The 27857-nt window shown below is 46.2% G+C and overlaps 1 protein-coding gene across 4 annotated transcripts in view; it reads left to right on the plus strand.

Annotated features, from left to right (window-relative positions):
- Positions 1-27857, plus strand: part of LOC141920772 (uncharacterized) — a 61445-nt gene that overhangs the window by 22385 nt on the left and 11203 nt on the right. For 2 of the 4 annotated variants that reach the window (XM_074818102.1, XM_074818105.1), the window contains exon 4: positions 23516-23569. The exons of 1 other annotated variant lie outside the window; for it this stretch is intronic. In XM_074818102.1, the coding sequence (XP_074674203.1) occupies positions 23516-23569 (54 nt within the window). The remainder of the gene's footprint in view (positions 1-23515; positions 23570-27857) is intronic. One more of the 4 variants, XM_074818103.1, reaches the window with a different exon arrangement.

A 27857-nucleotide genomic window follows, 5' to 3' on the forward strand; every position in this document is an offset into this window, starting at 1 on the left:
TGCATTTCACATCACCCAAATCTTCTACTGATGCTGACAGACTTTAATTAGTCCCACATCCTAATGAGAGGAGAAAGCTGGTAGGCCTGTACCCAGCCTTCTTTTTTTTCCCGGAGTGCATGTGAGTAAATGGAGAAATGTTCCTTTTGGCCCAGGTGCTTTCTCTGATTTGGATCCCAGGCACAGCATCCACCTGCTCTGCCTTAAGTTCCTTTCAGCAGTGTTTGGGAGTGTGTTGGTGAAGATTAGGGGCTAATCTAAATAAGCTTTCCAAACTGTTGTGGTTTTTCTGGGAAACCTTGTGAGAATGATTTGCTTCCTGGTCCGTTTGTTCTCTACACTTCTAGATTAATTGTGGCAAAAATTTTTGCAAAAAGTTGAGATCTGGAGTGATGGTGGGCCTGTGTTTTTAAAATGTTTTACTGTAGATGTCATTAACACTTCCAGGTTGTGGAATCTGTGTTATAAAGGATATTCAGCTAGTGGTTTTAATTTAAAAGTGTACTTTTTTTGGTGAGGTGGGGAACATGCAAAGTGAGGTGCAGTCTGAATACTGTAACAGTGTTTGGTCATTTGTATTATTTTTATAGTTGGTTAATTTTTGACCAGTAACATCTTGCAGCTTTATGATGACTTCTTGCTTGCTACTTGTACTTGTTTCTGCTGCAAAAATCACAATAGAAATAACAGTAGTGTTGCAGATTCAGTCTTCTGCTGACATTTGGATTCTCATCAGTTTAGCTAAAATCGGCGATCTCATTTATCTGAAATCTGAGTTTTGTTTTGAGTTCTGCCACAAAATCCTTGTATGAAGCTGGGCAAGTCTCATCCAGTACCTCCATTCCCCACCTGTAAAATGGGACCAGGGTGTGTGTTTCTTGTTCTGTTTTCATTCTCCAACAAAAATGCCTCTTATTAACCACCTGGGCAGCACTTGGCATCATGTGTGTTTTAGTCAGATAAACAATGCAAATGAGGAATGATAATATTAAACTGGCTACTCTAAGGCTTCATCTGGGCTCTGAACGTCAAGCTATTCTTGCTTTGCAATTCTTAGCCTTACTATCATGTGCTTGTGAGAACACAGCTGAAAGCTTGATCAGATGGAAAGTTTTTTGAGCAGCAGATGTGGCTTTCACTCTTGTCCCTGAGCCTTAGTTTCCATTCCTGCAGCTCTGTGGAACTGGCAGATGACAAAGAGTATCAGGCAAGATTAATTTGTGCCAGAAGCAAATGTGTTCTGAGACAAGACGACACTTTTGGGTGCATGATGTGTTATGGGATACTCAGTGGTGGATGAAGAGATGTGGAGTGCTTTGTCTTTGCATCAAATCCTGTTCATGTTAGATGGTGATCAAAAATTGGTCCAAAGAGTTGTGGTGTGGAGTGGTGCTGTGTTGGGATGCTTAAGCTGTTCCTTGCATTGAACAGACAAGGCAGCTTTTGTAGGAAGGCTGTGGATCAGTGGTATGTGGTATCCAAATGTCTTCCTGTGTTCCAGTGATTTGATGCCTTTTGGTAAAGAAGGGGAGCAAATTTTGGAGACACAAGTGGGTTGGGGGCAATCTGAGTGCTTTTAAGGGGTTAGGGAATTGCTGTGCTTCTACCTTCATGGCCTGTGGCTAAATGGAAATCTCTATCACCTGGGCCTTTCAGTTCAGCCTCCCTTAGCAGGAAAGGCTGCACGGGAGAAGGTTTAAAAAGTCCCTTCTGGTTAGGTGCCAGGCCGTGCCTTTCCAGCTTCATGGGGCAGTATGATTCTGCTCTTTTGTGCCCCAGCCATGAGTTTGGACAGTTGGCAAGTATATTTCCCACTCTGGCTGTCTGGTCAGCTGGCCACCCAGCCTCTTCACTATTGAGGCTGAGTGAGGGCGATTCAATGCACACTTTTCTTCACTCCTCCAAAGGGCTAGAAAATTAGCACAGAACACTTCTTCCTTTCTTTCATCTAATTGAGCAGAAATACCCTGGCTCATCCAAATACCTGCGTTGCTGCAGTGAATGCCCTCTCCCAGCCACCCCTTGATCCCTCGATTACTGTGTTCAGTTTTGGGCCCCTCACTACAAAAAGGACATTGAATTACTCGAGCGTGTCCAGAGAAGGGCAACGAAGCTGGTGAAGGGTCTGGAGCACATGTCGTACGAGGAGCGGCTGAGGGAACTGGGGTTGTTTAGTCTGGAGAAGAGGACGCTGAGGGGAGACCTCATCGCCCTCTACAACTACCTGAAAGGAGGTTGCAGAGAAGGTGGAGATGAGTCTCTTTAATGAAGTAACAAACGATAGGACAAGAGGGAATGGCCTCAAGCTGCACCAGGGAAGGTTTAGACTGGATATTAGGAAGTATTTCTTTACAGAACAGGTTGTTAGGCATTGGAATGGGCTGCCCACGGCAGTGGTGGAGTCCCCATCCCTGGAGGTGTTTAAGAGTCGGGTCGACATAGCGCTGAGGGATATGGTGTAGTTGAGAACAGTCAGTGTGAGGTTAATGGTTGGACTAGATGATCTTCAAGGTCTTTTCCAACCTAGATGATTCTGTGATGGTCCTTGGACAGCGTTATTACATGCAGGCCCTGCTGCCAGCCAGTTGATATTTAATGAAGGCTATGCACGCCCTAGAAAGACTGTGTTTGCTGCCAGCTTATTAACTTCAGCAGATCTGGCTCTTTTTGGCAATGCTGAGACCACGAGGTTGCGGCGAGCAGGGACATCCTTTGGCTCGAGGTGAAGGCACCAGGGACGCAAGCGTCAGCTGAGGTGTAAGGAAGTCCAGGGTGTCACAAAGACTCCTTGGAGCTGTTGAGCTCATTCCCAGGGGATAAGACTAACTTGTCTTGGCACATTGTGTAAACTGATAGGAAGTAAAGGTTCCATCCTCCTGTGCTTCTTTAGTGCGACTGCCTGGAGCTCCTTTAAAATCTATGTTCAGCAGCTTGAGAAGTCAGTGTAGCATTTGCAGGGGGAGATTGTAAGAGATCTGTCTTGGAGGAGAGCGGCTTTGGGCTGGTGTGATAAGCAATCCAAATTGTCCTCATTTACATGTGGGTAGGTGGTTGGTAAGGAAAGCATCATTTTAAAGTACAAGGCAGAGAGTTTGGGTACATGGGTGTATTTCCAGTTATGCTCTGAAGTCACTAGGTAGTTCTGAGCAAGTTGTGAAACCATTCTGTCATGGTTTACCTGCATGTATGAGTAGATAATATCAATACTGTTGTCTTATGGAGGCTTAATACATTGTTTGAAATGCTTTGAGATGCTAGGATGAAAAAGGCCAGTACAGAAGAGAAAAACAGATCCTGTGCTAACATTTGGATTTCTCACTGCGGACACTGCACCTCTTTGGTGGGCAAGTAGTTTCAGTGCATGACAAGTAAGTGGAACTTGGTCTTGGCTTGACACTGAAAGTGGCCTGGGTACAGTGTGAGCCCTGGTCTGGGTTTAGCTGTGTAATATCAAGCCCAACAGTCCTTATCTTCAATATTTGAATACTGGCATTTTGGTTGGACTGGGCCTGGTAGGGCAATTGGCACTGAAAGCTTTCTTTGGGCCGATACTGGTTGCACAGAGGCTGCAGGATGGACTTACCACACGTGACCAAGGACCAATACGTGACCCCTGGTATGTTGGGGTCTGAGCTTTGGGCTGCTAATGGCTCCAGGGTGAGATTTTGATATCCTTAGCACAGCTGGGCTTTGCCCTTGCCTGTCTCTCCAGACTTGACAAATAGCTTCCAGATAGAGAATGTGTGAGCTTGTGAGTCCTTTTCACCTCTTGGCCTGCCATTTGAATCCAGACCTTGTCAGTTCCTGCAAATTGTTATCATCTGTCTGCCTGTCTGAGCTTGCCTCTGTGCTGAGGGGGTGCTGGAAAACCTGCTGCTGGTGCTGGTGGTGGTTTCATCATTGTCTCTGCCCTGGGCCTTGCTCTCCAGAGTGACTGAGTGGAGTTCAGGGGCCTGTGCTGAGTGTAATGGCTTACACCATTTCCTAAGGGGCCCAGTGCCAGAACTTGTCTCTTCCAGGTGTGAAAAGTTAGGCCATAGCAGTTCTTTGTCCCTGGGTGCCATAGAGTGCTTGTTGAAGCAATATAACAAGGAAACTGTTGCAGAAACTTATTGCGCCATCACAGAATGAGAAATCCTGCTTCTGGTAACCTCCTGCAATTTTTCTTTTATTTTTCACCCCCAGAAATATTCTACAGCAGCTGTTTCTCCAGCACAGAAGCCCCTGTCTATCTCATCCCTGCCAGCATTTGGCACTGAAGTAGCCAGCAAAACAAATGCTATGCCTGGCTGCTGCAAGGCAATCCTAGCATGAAAAAGTTTGGGGCTGAAAATGATTGTTTAGATTGTCCAGTCTACTTGCCTGCAAGGATGTAGTTCTGTGGCAGGAGGCTCTGTGACTGGACGTGTGTACCACATGAGGGGGCGATGGGGCATGGTAAAGGTGTCTTATTTGTGCCTTTGGAGGAGCTGAGGAGATGTTCTCTTCTGGTTTGATGTTTGTTGTAAAGACTCTGGCTCAGTGCCACCCAGCTGATGTCTAGTTTGCTGATTAAGGCATTTGTAGTCTGGCAGTGGTGGAGAGAGAGAGGGTGGGAAGGTAGAGTGCTGTCTGGGAGGTAGAGAGAGTCAATAGCAAGGGAAGGCATGAGGAACCCCACCCTGTCCCTACAAGGCGATTGTGATTCTGCCAGGCAGGAGATACCTCTGTCTCTTTCACTGTGCTCCCTAAGTGTTCCCTGCATGGTTATCTAATCCATGCAAAAACATGCTGTAATGGAAGTGCCTGTGGGCTGCTGGGGCTGGATGAATTGAAGCGTAAGAGAGCAGTAACTCATGTAGAACTTTGCCTAGCTGCTTTCTAGAAAGGGTAGTGATTTCCTCTCCTTTCCTGAAGGAGGCAAGTGAGCTGACTATGTCTTCACTGACAGTAAGGTTCACCTGCAGCCATGGTGCCAGCTTGTAAATGCCAAGGGCAAGGCAGGTAGGATAATCATAGAATCACAGAATGGTTTGGATTGGGAGGGACCTTAAAGATGATCTAGTTCCAAGCCCCCTGCCATGGGCAGGGAGACCTTCCACTAGACCAGGCTGCTTAAACCCCATCCAGCCTGGCCTTGAACACTTCCAGGAAGGCTTTCAGCATCAGTCGTATGACAGAGGTTAGAGCATTCTTATAGAATGGTTGAGGTTGGAAGGGACCTTTTGAAGGTCATCTTGTCCAACCCCTCTGGTCAAGCAGGGTCACCTGGAGCCAGTTGCCTAGGATTGTGTCCAGACAGCTTTTGAATGTCTCCAAGGATGAAGACTCCACAACATCCTTGGGCAATTTGTGCCAGTGCTCAGTCACCCTCACAGTAGAAGTGTTTCTTGATGTTCAAAGGGAACATCCTTATGTGTTTCAAGTCTCTGCCCATTGCCCCTGGTCCTGGCATTGGGCACCACTGAAAAGCACCAGGCTCCGTCCTCCTTTTACATACCTGTATGCAGTAAGATTCCCCCCTGAGCCTTCTCGTCTCCAGGCTGAACAGTCCCAGCTATCTCAGCCTCTCCTCATAGGAGAGATGCTTCAGTCCCTTAATCATCTTTGTGGACCTCTTTTGGACTCCCTCCATGTTGCTCTTGTACTGGGGAGCCCAGAAGTGGACACAGTACTCCAGGTGCAGCCTCACAAGCGCAGAGTAGAAGGGAAGGATCACCTCCCTCAACCAGCTGGCAACACCCTTCCTAATGCAGCCAAGAGTACTATTCACTTTCTTCACAGCAAGGGCGGATTGCTGACTTATGTTCAATCCGGTGTCCACCAGAACCCTCAGATCCTCTTCTGCAAAGCTGCTTTCCAGATGGGTGACCCCCAGCATATACTTGTGCTTGGGATTGTTCCTCCCAGGTGCAGGACTTCGCACTTCCCCTTGTTGAACTTCATGTGGTTCCTGTCAGCCCATTTCTCCAGTCTGTCAAGGTCTCTCTGGATGGCAGCACAGTGCTCTGGTGTATCAACTGCTCCTCCCAGGTTTGTGTCATCAGCAAACGTGCTGAGGGTACGCTCTACCCCATCATCTCATTAATGACACTTCTGCTGTTCTCCCTTAATCCCTTCCTTCCTTGTTTTGCCTGAGTGCATTTTTTATCTAGCTTTGTAACTCATACAAAGGGGCAATGGTTTGATGGGGAGATGGACAAGTGAGCCACTATGAGTGCTTCTGGAAATATTTAACTATCTTTTTCCCTGGGTATCTGGCCATGTAACTTTACCTTCTTTTCCTGGGAGCTTGCATGTTGGTGAATAGCTGTTTGGACTGCAGTGGGACCTAAATATCATCTGGGCTGTCTCCAAGCATGAGCCGGTAGCTAGAACATATGCTGAAACATCTGAAACCTTGTTCCTTGAGGTGCTGCTTTGAATCATGAAAGAGTGTGGATTAGGCTGGTCAGGATGATTTAGAATGCACCAGAGGGCTTGGTTGAGGAAAAGGAAGATGAAGGAAGGAAATTAGATGTGGCTGAAGTTTGAGAGAGTATGTGTTGAAGACAAGAGATCTGTGGGATAGGAAGGGGAAGAGGAGGGTAAGAATGGGTGGAGGCAGCTAGAGAGAGAGTAATTTTCTTGTATTAAGGTTCCCAAAGGGACAATAATAGCACCTGGCACCAGTGGCAGTAAATTATGAGCCTCGGGTTAAAGCCAATGGCTTATCATTTAGATTGGCAGGCTTGCTGGCTATCTTCCCAACCCTGCTGTCTTTCTTTTTTTTCTCTAAGCTCTAAAGCCTGGTAAGAAGGTATTGGACTAAAGCTGATTCTTTGGCTGCAGAGCAGAGAGAGGAGATCAAATGGGCATATGGGCACCACTGGCATGTGTCCCTGGGATGTGACTTAAGGAGAAGTCCTGAGTGATGCTGGTGAAACTGTGTGAGGCTTGAACTCCAGGTAGGTAGGTAGGGGTAGGTAGGACCAGAGGGAGAAAATTTGCGGGGGCGGGGGGGTGAACTGTCTCCACCTGAAACTGGTTGCCAGAATCTTTGCATGTGAATGGATGAAGTTGGGGTCTTGACCTCTAATTTTTCTCTGAAAGCACCACAGAGAATAATTCATATGGAACTAGTAGAGGGAAAAGCCCAGTCTCCCATATCTACTGGCAGGCGTTTATGGTAGGGCTGCCAGCAAGCCACAAAAAAACATCACTCGGCAAATCCTAGAGATCCGAACTGCAGCAACAACACAACTGGTTAAAAAGCGATTTGAGATGGGGTGAATGGCAGTCACGGAGTGGGTACTGGGTTGGATACCCAAGGGTGGCCATCATGCAGGATATCCCTGTTCTGTCTCTTGTGTGTTGGCTGTTGCAGGTCCTTTTTGAAGAAGGTTTTCCAAAGGAGTTTTGTGTCTTGTTTTGACTCAGTACAATGCAGAAGGATAATGCTGGCATGTTCTCTTTCCCACTCTCTGAATTCAGCCCAAGTAGCCTTGAGGGCCTGGCAGATTAAGAAGTTTTGCTGCAACCTGTTTATACTTTCCAGCAAGACCAGTTAGTAGATGTTGCTTGGAACTGAAGGTCAGGACCTTTGCTACAGTCTCTACTCTGGAGTAGGGCTGAATTGTCCTCGCCTCCCCCAGCCTTGGTGTGTCTGGACTAGAAGGACTGCCTGGGTTGGGTCCTGATGTGGCTGTTGAGTTGGCCAGATACCTCTCCCTTCCCACTCCTCCCTCAGCATGTGGCTCATTGTGATAGAAATATCTCATCGTTGCCTGGGGAGAAATAGGAGTTTGCAGGCGGCTTCACCATATGCTGTCACTGCCCATGTTGTATTTGGTCTACGGATGAATGGATCTCTCTTCAGGCGTGGTAAGTTACATCTATTGCTTATGGTAGCAACCTCTGAAAAGGAGAAAGCCTTACAGTTTACTTTTTTGGAGGATAGGTGAGGTGAGCTTGAGGAGACTGGAAAGGGTAAATGGCTGTTTAGAACCAAGCTGGTTATTCCTCATGTGGTCCAGAGAGTGTCTCATGATGGTGGCAGTTTTCTGCTTTTTTTTCTGACTTTATAGATTAAGAAGCTGAAATGAACAGAAGAGATGGGCTTTTTCTTTTGTTTCTACCCTACCACCACCACTAAGTGTTGAATCCCAGCTTAAGCACTTACACAAGTGACCAGTCTTAGAAGTCAGCACCCACAAGATAACAGGGGCTACTGCTTAAAAATCAGACAGTAAGAGACTTATTCAAAGCATTACACAGAAGTGATGGTAGTAAGGAGTGGAAAGCAAGAGCTTGTTTTTCCCTTTTCTTTCCACCGACACTGCTTAGCCCCGTATCTCTGAAGCAGGACACCTTCCTTGTCTAGCACGGCTTGGCACTGGTGTTCAACTGGTGGCACAGGTATGCTTTGCACCCTGCATTCCCCCCACAGGGCACTGCCTGGGGAGTGAGAAGGAAGGAAGGGAGGTGGTAGTGCAGATTTGGAAACGGCAGAAACAGGGTGGTCATGTGACGGAGCAGATTAACTGTTAATGCTGGGCGTTTGTGCTCCAGTTTTGCCACCACAGACTGAAAGCAAGCAGCTTGTCCCATAGCATGTCTGAGGTTTGAAAATGCAGCAGCCGTTACTGTTCAGTAGGCAAAAGCTGGCTGAGCTTTTAAGGCCAAGCCCATGACTAGAGTAAACACTCTAGGAAATACTGGTTTTGAGACAAGCTTTGGTGTGGTAGAATAGCCAGCCTGGCTGTCAACAGCACAGCTGTCCTTGGCGTGGGCTGGGGTTTAGCACTGATTTTCTGCCTTAGCTCTGAATAGCCTCTCCATTGTTGGCTCACATGAGAAACGCACTGCTGGGCTCTGCTCTCGCTTTCTTTCAGCTTGTTGATGTCAATGGGAGTTTTGGGCATTGGTCCACATCTCATCTCACAGGAGGAGGCACTCAATAGAGGCATCTACTTCTCATGTAGTTGGAGACCGAATTAAACCAGAGCGGATTCACTTCTAAAACTCCCTGCCCTTCACCAGAGCTGTGTTCCCAGATGCACGTTTCTTGCTGAGTTGCAACTGGTCATCATTTCCCCAACAAGTCAGAGATGAACCTTCCCTCTCCAAGCCAAAAACATAATTACATTTTTTCTAAAAATCAATGTTTCAACAGGATAGGTATCATGGGGGCCACAGGTAAATTAAAAAAAGCACAAATAAAGATACTTAAGAGAAACCCTATTAAGTTTGCTGGTTTTCCTTATTGGAAATAATCTTTACAATCTCTGCTTGGACTTGGCTTGCTTATGCAAAGCAATTTCCATAGAAAATGTAGATGATCCTCAGTTGCAAAACTGAGGATCATCTAAAGTGTTAGGAACTTAATGTAAATGAGAAGTCTCTGGTCATGTCTATGCTAGGGCAAACTATATTTTTAATTCTAAATGTGCTTGTGTTAAAATCCTGGCATATCCTTGCAAGCTATAATTTCACCTTCTTGTGTCTGGTTATGGAAAAAAATAGGTTGAGCAGTTATACAAAGTATGAAACCCTGAATTGCTTTGCAAGTTACTTTGCAATCTTATTGTAAGCATGCTCATTTTTGACACTATAGACAAGTCTTTTGCCTACCTGTGGAGACTTCAGGAACTCCCTGTCTTGCATATTGCTTCAGAGGCTCATCAGACACTCCTATAAGTTCTAGCATGATGGTGTGTGGGCATAATATAATTAAGAAATAAGCAACAGTTTAACAAATTTTCGGAGTTGTAAAGCTAGTGGTTCTGTGCAGTGTCTAGTATAAGTACAGATATCCTTAAAATGGAGCCAGTCAAATGTCTGGAGTTCTCACTGCTGTAAACCTGTTACTTGTTACACTAAAGGCGATGTGGTTTGCAGCTGGGGAAACCACCATAGGTCAGGGAATGCTCTGGGTTTGTTCAGGAAAGTCTGTTAGTGCTATTGTTTGCTGTATGTGCAGGGAAGACAGACAAACCTCACACAAGAACATGGTGTACCTGGCTAGATAAGAGTGTATATTGAGCATACCTTAATGTAAGTCTTGAAACCTAAGCTGTAGTGCTTTCTTCAGAGCTCTGATTGAAACAGCACAGTGAGTTCATGATACGTGTATTTTCATTGTGGTTCTGAATTTGGTGTGCTATCAAATCAAGCTCTTAACTTGTTTTCAACTTAGTATAATTTCCTGTCATCCTCTGAATAACATGGCCAGCTCTCTTAGTTTCTAAGTGTTGTTAGAGGAATGAGTGTAATTATGAGCAGTGGAAGTGGTGCTCTTGGAAAATGTTTTTTTTGAGCAGAGACTTCTAGTATGACATCTTTTTAGTATTCCTGTATCTTTCATCATACACCTAATGTTCTTTTTCAAGTCTGACTGCTATAAGAAGTGTGAAAGTGTGAAATTCTTCCCGTCTGCATTTTGCAGACTCTTCTACTATGGGCAGTTATGCTAAACAGCCTATGGAAAGACCCTAGAGAGGAGTGAATCGGTAAACCACAAGAAGCTGAAAAAAATACCAGATTGCTATCTCATGGTGTGGCTGCTGGTAGGGTTAGAGGTATAAAGTAACTAGTAACTAGTGCTGCAACTGTGAGACTTGCCTATGTTGCTTGGTCCACTGTATAAAACTCTGTACTGAGTTGAGACACTGGTTCATTTGCTTTCCAGATGCAATCACTTGCCCTCAAAACTATTCATATAAATGTGGTATAAATTTTTTGTTTTATTATCAACTGTTCTCTGCACAGAGGATCTTAATGAACTTGGCCTTGAGACATTCAGGCCTGCCTTTGTACTCTGCTCTTTCTTCTTTTAATGAGATGATCTGAACTTTTGCCCTTCTCCAGTGTGGTGCATGAATGAGCCCTCTTGGTCCTAGGACATGGCCATTTCGTAAGCATGAGATGGGCCAAAATCCTGAACTGAAAAAAGGAAATGCTGAAATGATTTTTGGGTTAAAATTGATGCATGTGTTATGAGCACTGGCACGTGTTATACAGGCTCTAATATGGATCTTACAGGCTATTGAGTTGAAGGTTTATTTCCAACTATTTGGAAAGTAGATCTTGATACAGACAATGGAGTGGCATGCGTGAGGTCAGCAGTTCTCTAGCTAGTTCTTTGTGCACAGATTCAGGCACAGCTGTAAGGGTTGCTTTGCTCTGCTAACACCTGTTTAGAAGGGTAGTGGCCTGCTTCTGGCTCTGAGCTGGCACATCATTGCCCTTGCATAGGGGAGGTTCAAAAGGTTGGCAGGAGTAATGTGTATCCTGTGGTGGCACCCATAAACAAGCGGAGATGCTGAAGCTCAGTGCATTGGAGTGTCCAGGGAAAAGCACTGTTTGCCAGATCGGTTGTATTGCTTCTTACATTGGGGAGGCTTCTCTGGACCAGCTTCTGTGCCACCCTGAGCCATGTGCAGTCATGAGGATGTGAACAAAGAGTATGCAGCATGGTATTGGAATCCCCAAGTGCTGATCACCAGTGCTGAAGGTAACCATATACCCACTTAAGAGGAAGGACAGAGCACCAGGAGGAGTATACTGGCTCCTCTGAAATCCTTGCAAGCTGTTCACAGGGTACTGGCCTAGGCCAGCCCTTTCAAAGTTGGTAGGTCAAACCCATCTTAAGCACTGAGCTCCAACCTGCAAACGCCACCCCAGGTCCTGTGCGCTGTGTAGCGTTGTGCTGTGAGGCAGTTGTGGGCAGGCACTGCTGCATGCAGGCATGGGAGAACATTCTCCAAGTGCGGTGGTTAGTTATGTGCTGCATAAACAGATTAGCTCCTTGCAGTAAGAGGCCTTTATCCTATTAGCTAACTAGCCACTTCAGCATGTTCCCTTGTCACTAAGGTGTATGTGAGGTTCAGCAGGGCAGGGGAGTAGGGGGACAAGTAGGTGGGGAATGTGGGAACAGGTGGGTTACAACATCAGTTGTCTCTGTGATTATTAATGTTCTACTATTTCCACTTCATGGATGTCTATTTGAAGGCAAAAAATGGTCACTCTGGTTTGTTAATCATCTTTTGGCCTGTAGTTTCTAATATAGTACTTCTTTATGTAAAATTATTTTCATGCGCTCTTGTAAACAAATGGGATCTCACAAATAGGCATAGTCATGTGAAAGGAGAAGATGCTGAAGTACGCTGCGGGGCTGTGCAGACATGACATGTACATGTGTGTCTTGGGAGGAGAAGGAGCAGGACTCTTGTACCCTGCATTCAGACTCTGTGGAACCCAAGCAAGCCCCATGGTTTGGGGTGTTTGCTTGTTTGCTTGTTTGTTTGAGACAGACTTGTTTTGATTTCCTAGAGCTGTTTACACAGTCAGCCTGCATTTGGCTTTTTCAAAGTTTCTCCACTGCCCACAGATCCTAACTTCTTATCTGAAGATGTGACCTTAGTGTTTTCTGCTTAAAGTTGCTTTTGTGAGTGCGCCCAGCAGCACCAGCTGGACCCAAGGCCTATTGTGAAAAATAGTCCATGCCTGTCTTCCGTGCCACTGAAAAATCCTTTCCTCATTTAGTGCAATGAGTATACCCCATGTTGCCAAATTTTTGAGAAACTTCGCTAAGACCAACTGTCTGGCTAAGAATGTGCTGAGAAGGTGCATATTCCAGGTTCTGCCAAGACAAACTCATTGATCTCCATTGGACGTTTTCTGTGATGGATTAGATAGAGACAGTGTGGGTTTTGTACCTCCTGAAAAGTCCCTTGTGCTAACTGTACCCTTTAGGGCAGGTTTTTGGGCTGACAAACAGGAAATCAGGGCCAAGACTTTATACTTTTAAACATAAATACTTGATAACATCTAAAACATTCAGATTGGTTCAAAAACATGAAGAATTTGGCTTAAATCTAGACTTGAAACAATTTTGAGCTTTTTTCTTTTGCCTTCCATGTGTATAGCTATCCTTTCCTCTGCCAGGTGAACCTCTGCAAGCATGCAGTCTCTTCTGGAAATCTGCTGTCCCGGATGTTAAGGCTGTTCACTTTCTGGCTGATATGCATGAGGTCCTGTGGCTTGCACAGAGCCTTTGGAGTGTCTTGTAGTTGTTCACTTTCAGCTTTCAGTTAGCTGAGAATGGTGTAAAGGTAATCTGGCACGTACTCTGGTAGTGCCTGTGTCCTTTGGGTTTGGAGCAGCCATCTGTGGATTCTCTTTCTCTTTGTGTCCCTGTAATGTCACAGCTGACAAGAGTCTGTACCTTTCACTGATTTCAATTTTTTTTTCTTCTTTCCCAGGGTATACAGCTGTGTGACTTTCAGAGCCCTCTCTGTGTCTCCCTGCTTAGAGGAAACTGTTTATTCTATTGCCTGACTTGTGCTAATGTCTTAACCCCTTCTTGGTGCACTCAGGGACAGCATTTAAACAGCAAATGGTGGAAGCATCTGGGGCTGCTTGTTTCAAGCCCCCAGCACTGCCATCGCCTGTGTGCTGCAGCAGCAGAGCTGAGGGGATTGGGATAAAGTCACAGGAGGCAGTGTGCCTCATGCCCTAGCTCTGCCTACGGCAGAAGTCTGTGGGGAGGGAGAGCTTTGGAGTCACGTCTGAGCCAAGGCTTCGCTTCACAGTTGCAAGCTGGGACTGCAGAAGCGAGACAAACTATAGAGACATCAGATGATATGTTAGACTAGACTGGACGTTCCCTGTGGACAGCTTTGGAGCCAAGGCCAGGAATGAAGGGAGGAAACAGTCACGTTGGCAACCCTGAATTAAAAGCCTTGTAAGCTTTTTTCTCAGGAGCTGCTACCATGCCTGCCAGCTGTGAAACTAGACTCCCCTGTCCCTTCACACCCCTCCTCCCTTCCCAGGCTCTAGTGAGCAGGAGGGGCAAGCTCAGCATTTGAACTTTGGTAACTTTGGCATGTGCAGATGAGTGATACAGAATTAATGAATTCTGCCCCTTCTTTATGTTTTTGTTACTCCACAGGTGCTGGAGTTTTCAGTCAGGTCTGTTTCCTGCACAAATGGAGTGTTGCATTTTTTCCAGGCCTCAAAGAAAACTCAGCGAGGGATTTGGGATTGGCGAGGAGTGAATAGATGGACCATCTGATGTACCCTGCAGATCAGCAGACTCAGACTCTGCCAGACCAGCAGGGGAAGCAGCTGCTGAGCCAGAGATGCTCCATACAGAGTTCCTCCATCCCCAAATTCAAATCAAAGGGCTAGTGGTAAAAGTGCCAGGGCAAATCTGGCTTGTTTTATCTGTGCCTAGGGGGACGGGGTTTCTGTACAGATCCAGAGCATATTTGGAGACCGTATGCCACAAAGGTGACAGGAGCAGTAGAAAACCAGACTCATCTGCAGACAGGCACAGAGTCCATTTGCTTAGACCGTAACTGTGTAAGTAGGTAGCTGTGTTTGCATTAGCTGTGGCTCTAATGTATTTGGGGAGAACTTCAAAAAGCAGCCTGTATTTTGAATAATTTTATCTGCTCTCTGGGCCTTGGGAGCAGTGGGAATTCAGATGCTCTGCCAGGTGGCAGACCTTGCTGGCCAGGCTTCAGCTCACACTCTCCTGTAGTGGGCATTGAGTGGGCCCAACAGCCTGGTGCCACTCTGTGGTGATCACCTGTGCATCTTTCTGGATTGAGATGCAACTGGCTTGTGCTTATTTAGAGAGCAACCACTTGTGGGATTGAGTTGCTGTTCTGCCAGTTGACTCACCTCTGGTTCAGGGCCATTTTGTATTTGCTGTAGGCTCTCAGCTGTTTCTCTTCAGCAGTGGCAGCTGAGCCCCTCCCAGTAGTACACAATGAGGTGACTAATGACACTGTGTTGGGGAGGATTTTGGTGACTGCAGAAGTTATTTTGTTGTGGTTTTCATGGTCCACCACTTGCTGAGTGTGTGATCTGAGACAAGTCCCTGCAGTACACTTTTTTGTAAGGCCTTTTCTGTTTTTTTTAATAATTTGAATTTGTTCTCCATGATCAGCATTTCATCTGCTGCTCTGTCCAGAGGTGCTAAGCAGTCAGTGTTTGCACTATATGGAGGCCATGGATTTGTGGCACTTGATAGCAGAGGTCCTGCCTGGAAAACTGGGGCTCTCCTGTCTGATAGAGATGGGGGGCCCTTTATGACAGTAATGAGGGACCAAATATCCTAGAATTATAGAGTGGTTTGGGTTGGAAGTGACCTTAATGATCATCTTAGTTCCAGCCTCCCTGCCATGGGCAGGGACACCTTCCACTAGACCAGGTTGCTCAAAGCCCCGTCCAGCCTGGCCTTGAACACTTCCAAGGAGGGGGCATCCACAGCTTCTCTGGGCAACCTGTTCCAGTGTGTCACCACCCTTGCAGTGAAGAATTTCTTCCTTATATCTAATCTGAATCTACCTGCTTTCAGTTTAAAGTTGTTACCCCTTGTTCTATTACTATACTCCCTGATAAAGAGTCACCCGCATCTTTACTGTAGGCCCCCTTTAAGTACTGGAAGGCTGCTATAAGGTCTCCCTGGAGCCTTCTCTTCTCTTCTCTAGGCTGAACAACTCCAACTCTCTCAGCCTATCCTCATAAGGCAGGTCAGCCCCCTGATCATCTTCATGGCCTCCTCTGGACTTGCTCAAGCAGGTCCATGTCTTTCTTATGTTGGAGGCCCCACAGCTGGACACAGTACTCCAGGTGGGGTCTCACACGAGCAGAGTAGAGGGGGTGGAGAATCACCTCCCTTGACCTGCTGGCCACACTTCTCTTGATGCAGCCCGGGATACAGTTCGCTTTCTGGGCTGTGAGTGCACACTGCTGGTTCATAGTCAATTTTCCATCCACTACTCCTCCCAAGTCCTTCTCCGCAGGACTGCTCTCAGTCCACTCATTGCCCAGCCTGTGTTTGTGCTTGGAATTGCCCAGACCCATGTGTGGGACCTTGAACTTGGCCTTGTTGAACTTTGAGGTTTTCACGGGCCCACCTCTCAAGCCTGTCCAGGTCCCTCTGGATGGCACATCCCTTCCCTCCAGCCTGTTGACCACACCACACAGCTTGGTATAGTCAGTGAACTTGCTGCGGGTGCACTCAATCCCACTGTCCATGTCACTAACAAAGATGTTAAACAGCGCTGGTCCCAGCACCAACCCCTGAGGAATCCCACTTGTCACTGCTCTCTACTTGGACATCAAGTCATTATATATGTTAATATGTTGATGTTTTGAAGGGGTTTCAGACAGATTGAGGATAAATGTGGCAAAAAAAGCATTAATGACTAATTCAACTGAATATGAAATAGAAATAACTTTCTAAAGAGTTCAGAGTCTTTTCAGGATATTCCACAGTATCACCACAGCTTACTGGGGCTTGTTCTTGTAGGAGGGGACTGTTGGCCAAACCACTTGAATTAGCCTTTATTTTAAAGTGCTGTGAGGCTGGTGGAGCAGTCTGCAGACTGTGATGGATGATAATTGTGATTTAAGGCTGTGGCTGAAATACAACCCTCCTGGTGCTGTGCTGCTGCAGGGGCTGGGCTGGGAGCTCATGTCCGTGTCTAGCATATGGATATGCTTGGTAGTGGCTTCACACCCCTGGGCCCAGACAGTGGGTGCTTCCCTGGCACAAGGTACCCCCAACGATGCAAATGCAGAGTACCCTCAGGTGGCAGCTAGGAAGGCCTGGCCCCCTTGTTTCTCTGCAGATTAAAGTCATGTATGCCTGAGCATGGCTGAGGGTAAAGTCAGCTGGGGTTGCTTCAGCTTTACAGCAGTAAGGAGACTGTAACCTACTCTTTCTTACGGTTTTTGTACTGCAAAGATAAGAGGTGATGAGCATACCCTAGCAGCATGGCTCAGTGCCAAGAAATTTAAAAATCCAGTCCAAAATCAACCTACAAAGTAGCTTTAAAAGGTTTTTTTGCTTGTTATCCTCCTAAACCGATTGGGAGGGCAGATCTGGCTTTGGCCCTTGCAGAGTACCCATCACCATGTTGGTGAAAGGACAGGAGCCATGGCCTGGCTCCTTTGCTCCCTGCCACATGGGCACGGAGCACTGCTTGCCTGGGTGGGAGAGGTCTGCAGAAGCAGAGGGCACTGGGCTTTGCTGCTTTAGCCCCAAGGTGCCTGGAGCGCTCAGGTCAGGGAGACACTGAAAGCTTCAGCCTTGCTGCTGAGTTCTGGCTTGGGCCCTGTGGGTTTTCACGCTGGGCTTGTGGGAGCACTGCCTTTGGGGGTAGCTGATCCCCTTCTTTTAATTCAGCCTGTGCTGTAAAAAGATCCCTGCTGAAATCCCCCGCTTTGTTGGTAGCGCGAGGCTGCTGCTGGTTCACCTGCTTGCGTGTGTACCCACTCTGGTGGCTAGCAGCTGTGGGCCTCCTGCCCCTGCAGTCCCCTGGCCATCCGCCCTCTGCCACGCGGTGGGACGGAGGTGGGACTTGGTCAAGCAGAAGGCTGCAGCCACATCGTGCTGCACAATAGCCACTTTGTGCAGTGCCCTGACCTCATCTGCCCACTGCGCTGCAGCTGCACCCCTGCCCTGCGCCTTAACCCTCTGCACGCTCTCCACGCCTGAGCAGTGGTGAGACAGGGGACAGACTTTGTTCGGCAGCCGGCTGGTGAGGAAGTCTGCTGCTCCTGGCCCAAACCTGACTCTGAGGGCTGGTAGAGAGGGAGGTCAGGCAGGCTCCTTGCTCTCAAACACCTTTCCAGGAGAGAAGGGCCATGGGGCCGTATTCCCCCGGCCACATCGGTGTGTGCACAGGCAGTGGCGTTGGGCTGGAGCTCACACATCAGCGTGGCTTCTGCACCGGCATCTGCTTCACCTCCCCATCACAAGAAGCATCTTGTTGAGGCCCCTTCAGCCCTCAGCTTACTGGGCCATGGAGCTGCTTCAATGCCTTGCTGTCACATTTTCTCTTTATGGACATTGATCACGTGGCATGGTTTCTCCCTTCATATCAGCCTTCTGCTATGACTTGAAGTGCAGCTTCTCCTCACATTGTGATATTTCTTCTTTCAGTTCTTTTTCTGAACAAATCAAGCAACATCATCAGTCTGTTTTCTGTGATGAACAGTCAGTCTTGGTCTGTCTTGTTGTCCCTGGAAGACTCTGAACAACTGGCAAACTGACTGGTAGGGTTAACAGCATGGAAGTAAAACGAGTTATAGAGCTGAGGAGACTTTTTCTTAAAACTTAAGTTTGCTTAAAACTTTGTATCCTGTGAAGAGCTTTAGGATGTCAACAAGGACGGACACATCCATACCTTCAGTCAAAGTGCACCAGCCCTTCTGTTGAGGGTCCTCAGCAAAACTAATAAAAGGCAGACTTCTGGACTGCTTGATGTTCTAGAAGTCTGGTCTTTGAGTCAAGTTACAGCACAGTTACTGAATAGACTTTTTTAAAATTTTGAAGTCTCTTTCATTAATCAAGTGAAAATCCCTGCAGAATTCTTAAGTCGTAGCAAGCTGATTGTGTATCAGTATGTAGCATTTGATGAAGTGTGCCGATTTATTGTAAATTAAATGATGAGTTAACTTGAAGTGAGAGTTCCTGTGCTGTCTTGCATGAGATAGACTAAATTGGTTTGAAAAAAAGATAGTAGTGAAACTGCATCCAGCTCTAGACAGGCTCTTAGGTTTAAAATTACAACTAGAAAATAAAATTAAATAAATAATAATAATTATTTAAAAAACCCCACCAGTAGACAAAAGAGTTGTTGCTTTGTCCTATGGAGGTAGTGAAAATGAAACCATTCTAAAATTAGAAATGTGTATATAAAAAGCAGATGTAAATGAAAGATGTTTATTAATATACAAGCTGGTATTTTGCATTGTGCACTGTTTTAAGACATTGTTCAAACTCTTAAATATTTACAGGTTAAGCTCTGATGCCCACCTTCAAACTGCTTATTGCCAGAGTGTTAAATATTTTTTCAACTTCAGTAGTGTGACATAAATTCATCTTTCTTGAGAATTTCACTATTCATAGAATGACCTTGCCTTAAGAACACCTATATTTTGTTTGATAATATATATTACAATCATCTGGATGATGCAGTTTGTATACAGTAGTTCTGAATACAGTAACTTGTGTGTGTAAGCAAGTACATGCGTGTACCACTTACCGTCTGGGTTAGTTCAGAACTGCTCGAGTCAGTGTTAGAGGACTCAAAGCACTACTGCTTAGTTGGAAATGTCTCATGAAGCAAGGCTGGACTACAGAGCTGTGCTCCGAGAGAAGCAAGGGTGGTTGTTCATCTCTGCTCTTAATGTGGTATTTTGATGTGGCAGTGATGTGCAGCAAAGCCACACGTGCAAGATCAGGGGTTCATTACCGCATGTTGCTCAGTAAATATGTAACTTCTAAGCGATCGTTTCCAGTCCCTGCAACTTTCTTTTGAATCCAGGACAGAGTCCCTGGGTTATGAGCAGGGAGTATTTGTATAACAGGAGGTAAAATTGGTGGGAGGGTTCTTACACTGAACTGATTCTGTTGTTTTCTGGGAGTTTAACCCTAAAATGTTCCAATTCAGTCTTATTTTTAGTGAGGCATAACTCTTGTGCCCTCCAAAAGACTTTCCACATTCCCTTAGTCATGTCATTTCCTCCTTTCAAGTAGAAGCCACAGCAGATCATAAAATAAACTTTCCTTCATGCAAGTAAGTGCTCCCAAGCTGTAGGTTTTAGCTCCAATGCCAGCAGTTCTGTTGGAGACCAACAGAAGGGACTTTTTAATTGAAATAGGGAGGCTGAGCACAGACGCTGCCTCTTTCTTCCATTTCCTTTTCTGCAGGTGGAAGAAAGAGTCTCAGAAACCAAACCCTATGGTTTATTCTCAGCTCTCCTACTAACATTCTCCATGACCTTCAGCAAATCTCTGCTCCTCTCCCTGTCATAACTCCCCAAAAATAACGCGAGGAAATAAAACTGCACTTCCAGATTGGCCTAGTAGTTAGGAATAATCCTGGTGTTACTAAACTGAACGTGTCACCTTTCTTGTAGGCCATTCCCTCTGGCTTTAGGCTACTGCAAGTCATATAGCCAAATAAATGTTATTTCAGCTCTGCCTTGTATCTGTGTAAATAGGAGTTAATGAGTTCCTGCATCTCATGGCTGGCTTGTGACGTGGAGGTCTCCAGAGGGAGGATGAGGAGAGGCTGCCATGGAAAGTCCCTGGCTGTTGCTAGGCAGCACTGCTTTTTAGCTTCCCTGTCCGAAAGTCTGCTCAGGTTTGGCAAGGAGAGGGAGAACTGAGGGATGGAAAACCATACAAAGATGCTTGACTGACTTTGTGTAAAGCATGGCTTTACTGTGCTGGATGCAGAGAGAGTGTGGCTGCAAGTGAGGTGGAAGCAATTTGATTAAATAGAATAACATTTGATAACTGGTCTTCTGTTTATTCACTCTCAGCTGCAGGATCATGTGGCTGGCTTGTGCTCTTTCTCTCCCTCCCTCTATTTTGTCTCTCTTGATGATCTTGGACCCTTGCAGTGAAGCTGGAAGAGTACAGCACAAGCAATCTTGCTCTACTTCCAGTCTAAGTGGAAGTAGGAAAACCCAGAAGTTCCAGAGAACTTCCTCTGAGGTTTATGCTCCAGTTTTACAGCCTGTGGATGAGGGGATGTCATGTTTTCATTGTACTATGAAGTTCATCGAGAGAGGCACACTAGAGATCGTTATTAACTAACAAAAACTGTTATGTAAGGCATCCTGCTCTTGCTGCACAATGCAACCTCTTTGAACCATAAGAATAGTGCAAATAGTGGTAAGATCCTCGTATGATTAAAGCTCATCACAACAGTGTCGCTAAAAGAGCACCTCTGTTTTCTGCCAGAAGCGTAGGACTTAAGATACAGCTGAGCACTTGAATTCCTCTTGGTAGAGTCTGGCTGGTTGTCCATCCACCCACAAACTAGTTCAAACTTTTCAGTCAGTCTTTGTCGTCTTGTAATTGCTGTCTCTGTTGTTCCTCCCTGTGCATTTTAATAGAAGGCCAGGATGAGTAAATTCAAGGTCTTTCTGCCTCTACTAATTTGTAGTTGGGAAATAATGTCTTTTATTGCACCCCAATGGAGTCGTCAGGGGATCTGTGGGCACTACCTCGCTAGGCATTGGACCCCAGTGGACTGTACTGGAAGGTGGTGTACTTGCTCCCTGGCTGACAGAATTGTGTTTAAAGATACTTTTCCCCTTTCAGCAGAGGATCCGGTGGTGCTACTGATGCACTGTGGAATTTGGTGTCTCAGCCTCTGTCCATCCTTGGGGGTTCAACCAAGCACCACTGCAAAGCTCAGCTTTACAGCAGCCTAGCGAAGCTGAGAGTCTTGCCCAAAGCCACTCAACTTGTAGTCAAATGGGATGTGGCAGCGTACGTCCTGCTGTAACAGCACTCTTCACCTAAAGGATGGGGCTTAAATATCCAGAGTCCTGATTTTTCACTTTCATTGCTTGACCCTACCTTGTCTTGCATATTCTATCCCACCGGTGGGCTTGTGGCTTAAGCAATCCGGTTTACCTTTCCTCATCCCCACCAGCCAACATTTCCCAGCAGTTTAGAAGAAAAGCTTATGGAGAGACCAAAACTTTGCAAGACCTCACAACTCCTCACTTTGCCCTTCCCTGCACCCCTAGGGTTTGTCAGCCCCACCAAGTTCCCCTTCTCAGCCTTTTTGACTTTGTGGTTGTGGGGGGTCTTAAAGGCAGTAACCTCACAGTAAATACCAACCTTAAAATAACTGTCTTGCAGCCTGGCTGGGAATAGAGCCCTGTGGTGTTTTATAGGAATTCCTGGAGAATTACTTGCTTAGTCAGAGAGCACAGGCTCAGGTCGGTTTAGTTCTCTTTGTGTCCTTCTACCTGGTTTGTGCAAAGACCTGTTGGGTCCTTTTAGGTCAGAAACCTTGGTGCTGTGCTGTGCTGACCGGGCAGCCTGTGCTGCCAAGGTCAGACCTGAGGGCAGAGGCATCAGGCATGGCTGCTGCTGAGCCCTTTGATGAATAACAAAGACAGTATTAGGATTCACCTGCTAAAGGACTGAGAAAAAGCTCAAAATTCTTGCAGCACTCCCTTCTCCCCCATACATGCTTGGACAGTATGCACTTTCCTCAGGCCTTGAACTACCCACGTACAAGTTTCAGGACTTGCTGCAGTGCCCATCTCTTTTTCCAGGCATGTAAGCGGGCCGTGAGTGTGCTGAGGGCTGGATCTTAGATCCAAGAAGCTGATGTGTGTAGAAATGGTAGGTGGGTCTCCAGGTCTCTCCAAGTTTTGAGCAGCTGTGTGGATTTGAACTGCAAAGATGTGCTCATGGGGTGTAGAATGACAGAAGGTGGTGGAGGACTGGGAGTTCTCTTCCCATCACCCAGCAGTACTTTCTACTGGAAAAATAATATATACTGTCACCTGAGCACTGTCTTCAGTTTTGTAGGGTTTTTTTTCTTCTGAGGTTTTTTTGGGGGGGTTGTTCATGTATTTTTTTTTTAAAGTTTTTTGAGTTTCCAAGGTTCCCTTTACTGTGTTGCTTTTATCTTGTCTTCTACTGGAAAAAGCAGGAAGACAATGAACAAAAGGAGAGAGGAAGTAGAAACGTCTCACTATTTACCATCCACACTGGTAAAATGGTGGGATGTCTTTCCACAGGTCTTCTGTATTAAGAACTTAATCTGAAAAGCACTTTGGTTGCTCTGTTAAAGTGGTAGTGGTGGCGTGTTTTCCCACACTTCACACAGCTTTCCAACTGGAAAAGGGTAGAAAACAGTCAGAAGCTAGGAAAATCTGTTTCTTTCAAAAGCTGATGGAGAAGCTTCTTCCTGACATGCCTCCATCACCAAGTTTTTCACTATGAAAAATATAGTTGAAGTATTTTTTACGGAAAAGCTGTTCTCTCTTGAAGTCTTCTTTTTCTACTTTCAGTCGTTTTTTGGAAATTTTTTGAGGGGAAAGAATGATTTTATTCACTTGCCAACTTTCAGAGCATTGCCTCAGAACTGGGATAGAGCTGCAGCTCACCTGTTTATTTCTGTATTTACACAGAGTAATTGCTGTTTTAAGTACATCCTGTTTGCTAAGTTGTGCGGTTCATATGTTATGACAACTATAATGGCTCTTATAGTATATGGCAAAGGGATTTAGGACTGTGGGCAGGTACTTTTTACCTTGTTTTTTAATTCTAAATAAATAAACATAATGAAAATAACTGTTAAATAATGGGTACATCCACATTTACATTAAATAGACTGTTATTTCTTCATAAAAGGAAGATAAATTCACCCGCTTCAGGGCAAAGTCTAACCACTAATTGACAGAAATTAGGAAGAAACTTCCTTTTAGGCAGTTGTTCCATCTCTTTCTGTGGAATTTCTTGTATGTTCTTTTGAAACCCAGGGTATCAGCCACTGCCAAAGGACTCTGTGCAGGTTGGGTGAGACAGTCTCAGATCAGGCTGATTACTTGATGGCCACCTTTGGTAATTCTTAATCTTTCATATCTCGCTTAACCATCCATCCATCTTGTTTGCTAATTAAATGTTGATGAAAAGAGACTCTCTACAACCACGTCTTTTCTCTTCCCTCGTGCTACTGCTACTAATCCCTGGATTCTACTTCTCTTTCAGAAGATGCTGCTCAAGAAGAATTGTGGAGCGAAGACTAGAGTTATTAAAATTCGTGTAAGTTCCCCTTTTCTGGTGCAGTTCCTTCATCTTTCCACATATATCTAAATGTGGTGATTCTCTTTGAACATCTACGCCTAGAAGTTTATTTCTGGAGGTTTCCTGTGGCTTGATCAGCTTCTTAACAAAAGTTGCTAGCCTGGAATATAGACTGTAGTTGCAATTTAGGTTAGGTGCTGATGAGACTAATAATACATTGGCTTTTCCATTTTGAAGACTAGGGGTTCAAAGCTTCCTTGGAGTGAAAGTCCACATTCCCTGCTGTGAGCTCAAACAGTTACGCATAGCTGTCCTGTAGGGTGTCATTTGGATCCTTCTTGACCAAGGGAAGTGCTGATCTGAGGTAACAAGTGGTGTTCAGTAGGGGTGAGCTAGCTGGTAGATAGCTGTGGAAAAGGGACTATGCCTGCACGGGGCACAGGTGCCTGCAGAACTGTATGGGATGTGGGACTGGATCATGGCAGATGGGAGAACTATATTGCTTGGTGGCTTTGTAGCTGGGATGACACTGCGGTGTCTGAGCACCTCCTGTTCTTGAGCGCACACACACCTAGCAGGGCTAGGTTTGCTCAACTCTCCTGCTAGTAGCTTGGGCTGCCTGCCCTCAGAGTCTTTGTCTTTAGTACTCCATCCCCTGACTCTTCAGCCAACCCCTGTCTCCTTTGTGGGTACTTGGCTTTCTTTTGGTCAGTGCTGTATAATGCTGTGGGAGACGTGTGCATGACCTTGCACATTGCAGCTGAAACAAGTGCCTCAGTCCACTGAGCCCCACATGATCCTCCACACGTTTGTGATAACACAGGCAAAACCAAGTCAGGGTGAAGAAAACAGATATCTTTTGTGATAAAACTGCTGCTTTCACTGCAGTAATTATAGCCTTGCAAGAGGGATGAATGACAGACCAGGATCCTGCCGGATTTACACCTTGCCCAGCAGGAAATGGGACTGATGCCTTTGTGTACCCAGAAGTGCCACTGTTTATGGGCATGCTGTTGGGTGCCCTTGCCCATCACTGCTTTGTGGCTGAATTTTGTGTTTGAGAGAAAGAGGAGCAGGTAGGGCTGGCTAGAGCCTTGTGCAGAGCTGGATGGTATTTTTCCAACTGCTCATATGCCTTCTGCCAGGGCACTTCAGTCTTGTCTTCCAGCAGCTCCACAATGACCCAGTACTTCTGATCGCACAGTTAATCCTGATCTGTTACGTATTCTCTTGTGCTCCTGCCTGGGTTGTTTTCAGTAGAGCTGTCTCCTGTGCCCCTGTGAGCTTTCCCCAGACTGTGCCTGTCCTTCAGACCTACCAACAGCCTAATCCTGCTGCAGTGTTTTAGCACAACTTGTTTATCACCTTTCTTTATGCCTGCCCCACGTGCTTTTACTGTTTTTAATGGGTGTCCCTGGACTGCGGCTATTTCTAGTGCTGCTTGGTGGCAGTCTCCCAGTCCCTGTGGTTTCAGCGATGCTTCAGTGGGGTGGTTTCCTCTGACACCTTGAGCTTATTATTGCTTACTCTTGTGCCTTTGGAGAATCTGAGAGGCAGAATTGTCCCCTTGCTCCATACTGAGCCCATGTCAGCTTGCACTAAAATAAACAGCAGAAACTGGGAGCACACCGTTCTAACAGATGGCACAGAATCCATGCTTCTTTGGCCAACCTTGCCAAGCTGGGACAGTGCATCTCTACCTGAGGTGCTCATGTGGTTTCCATGACAATAGCATATGATGCTTCACAGTCTCTTGTTGGTCTGTTATGGTGGCAGAACTGTTAGGTAAAAGAGCATTTTTGCTTCTGTTTTTCAAGTGATTGCAAGTGTCCACTTTTGTGTACCCAGCTTAGAAAGGAGGCAGCAGGTCCTTGGCAAAATACCTTGCTGAGGTACCTCAGCTCTGGAAGCAGCTGAGAGAGGTCCATACCTCCTGGAGGATGATGCTGTGCTCTTATCATACAAAGGGAAATATCAATCCAGTCAGTGAGACATGCTTGGCACAGGGTTCCTTCTCAATGTTGCCCAGCAGCAGGACAAAGAGGTAATGGGCACAAGTTGAAACACAGGAAATTCAGGTTGCCCGGAGAATTTCAGAGTATCTGTCTATGGAGACAGTCAAAGCATGCCAGGACATGGTCTTAGGCAATGTGTTCTTACTGACCCTGGACTGAGGAGGGGAGGGTGAACTCTACTATCTCTAGAGGTGCCTGCCAACCTCAACCATTCTGTGATCTCTGGCTCTTGCCTAGCATTTAGTAATGGAGTCAGAGCACACTAGGGACCTTAGCTCCCTTGGGAGGGCTATTCTGAGGCCTTTTGTAAAGGATGATAGCAGGAGGCAAGGTGAGAGGCTTGGGTGTCTGTTGCTGAGAGTCTGGTGACACAGGTTCAGTGTTTGGACTTTGCTATTGTGGTGAGGGTGGAAGAAATGAAGACAGATCTCTCATAGCAAATGTGTTGATGAGCTGTTACAGGAGGAACCAGGCAACTGTCTGCATGTCTGGACAGGAAACATCACCATGTGAACCAGTTTGCTTCTGTCGCTGTAGCCCTGAGAAACCCTGATGCACACGTGCCCCTGTTTCAGCATAGATAAAGAGCATGCAGTCTTTCTGAACTGAGGTGGGCAGTGATGTCCAGACAGCATACAACTGGATGGAGATGCAGTGAGTGAACTGATCTGAGGAGCAGGCAGGCTACCTAATGGTTTATGCCAGGGATTTGAAGCAAGGATTCCTGCTTTCTCCCCTCAGTTCTCCTGCTGCTGGATAGCTTGAAGGAGAAAGGATTACACTTATTCCCTCCTGTGCAAGGACAATGATGACAGTGACCTGCTAGTAACATCAGTGAAGCATTTTCATCCTGTTCTTGCTGAGGACAGTGTCTCATGTGGTTGTGAGACAACATGTGCTTTTAAAAATATCCTCCTGCTGGCTGATATTTTGTTTGCCTTGACATCTCATGGCTTTGCTGGCATGTCAGGATGCAAGGTGTTGCGCTCATGCATCATCCCAGCTATGCTCTTCCTCCTGCTTCTGCTGGAAGAGTCTTCCGTGGGAGGGTGAGATGGAGGGGCAGTGACTTTGCCCTCTGGCACTGAAACACAGTTTCAACCCTTGGAAATGTTCATAGTCCTTGGGAGTCTTTCTCAAGCAGGTGACCTAAGTTTTGCTTCTCGGTGTGCTCTTTTAACGCTAAGGTGTCACCTTGTTGTTCCCTGTACTTCAGCTTCCCATGGGCCAGCTCAGGTGGTGTTAGGCTACAGCCTTTCCACTTGCTCAGCAGTTCTTCTTAAGCAGGATGATGGGACAATGATGTGACCAGTCTAAGAACCTAGACAGATTAAGGCAGAGAGATTAATAAACTTCCCAAATATGCAGCAGCTTGGTCGTGTTTGAAATGTTTTCAGGAATAGCAGCTGTGAGAGGTCAGGACCTACACTGAAGGGAAAATAATATTTAAAAAAAAAATCTCTTCTGTCGTGTCCCGTCCCCGTCCCCCCTTCCCCCCCCCCCCCCCCCCCCCAAGGATAATGGAACAGGAGAATCAGCCGCTATGGGCAGGCGAGCAGGTATAAACTGGAGGTGACAGTGTATGTATGAAGTACAGATTTGTACGTAACAGATACGTGTAGCATAGAACATGTCCGTGCAAGGTGAAGGGTAGATGTGGGTGCTATGTGGATGTTGTGCAGTGAGGTGGGCAGTGTGTGTGTGAAGACCTGGTCACTGAAGGCCCAAAGTGTCAGCCAGTGTAACATCTGTAACTGGAAGCAAGGGACTGGTGTGGGTGAGGGGTACACACATGTGCATGGGTATTTTAGCATCCAGAGCATGCTTGCGTGGTGCAGCTGGGTGTTACATGGAGACACTTCCTTAGTGCTAGGAGGATGACTGTATGCGCATGTGCTCTCAGGATGTGACTGCCTCTGCCCTGGACCAGGCTTGGTCAGCTTTAGCCAGCTCTGAATGCAGAGACCCATCTTCCAGAGTCTGTCTTTAATACCAAAAGTCTTCAGTTCTCCAGGCCCTCTTGGGATGAGGGTTACAAGTCTGTCATCTAGTCCTATTCTTGTTCTTCATTCACAAACTCCTACATGCAGTCTCTGAGTGGGATTGGTGGAGCTGGGATTATCTCAGCAGTAGTAGGTGGGTAGAAGACACAACTGGCAAGCCCCTTGGGTATCTCAAGAGCTCTTGTTGGGGCAGGCAGAGAGGGGGTAAGGCCAATCTGATAACCTGGCTGATCAGAGAGATGTTTTCTGCTATGTAAAATTAAAATAAGAATTTTAAATCAGAACATA

Source organism: Strix aluco, chromosome 3 (genome assembly GCF_031877795.1).
Source record: "Strix aluco isolate bStrAlu1 chromosome 3, bStrAlu1.hap1, whole genome shotgun sequence".
NCBI classification, from domain to species: domain Eukaryota; kingdom Metazoa; phylum Chordata; class Aves; order Strigiformes; family Strigidae; genus Strix; species Strix aluco.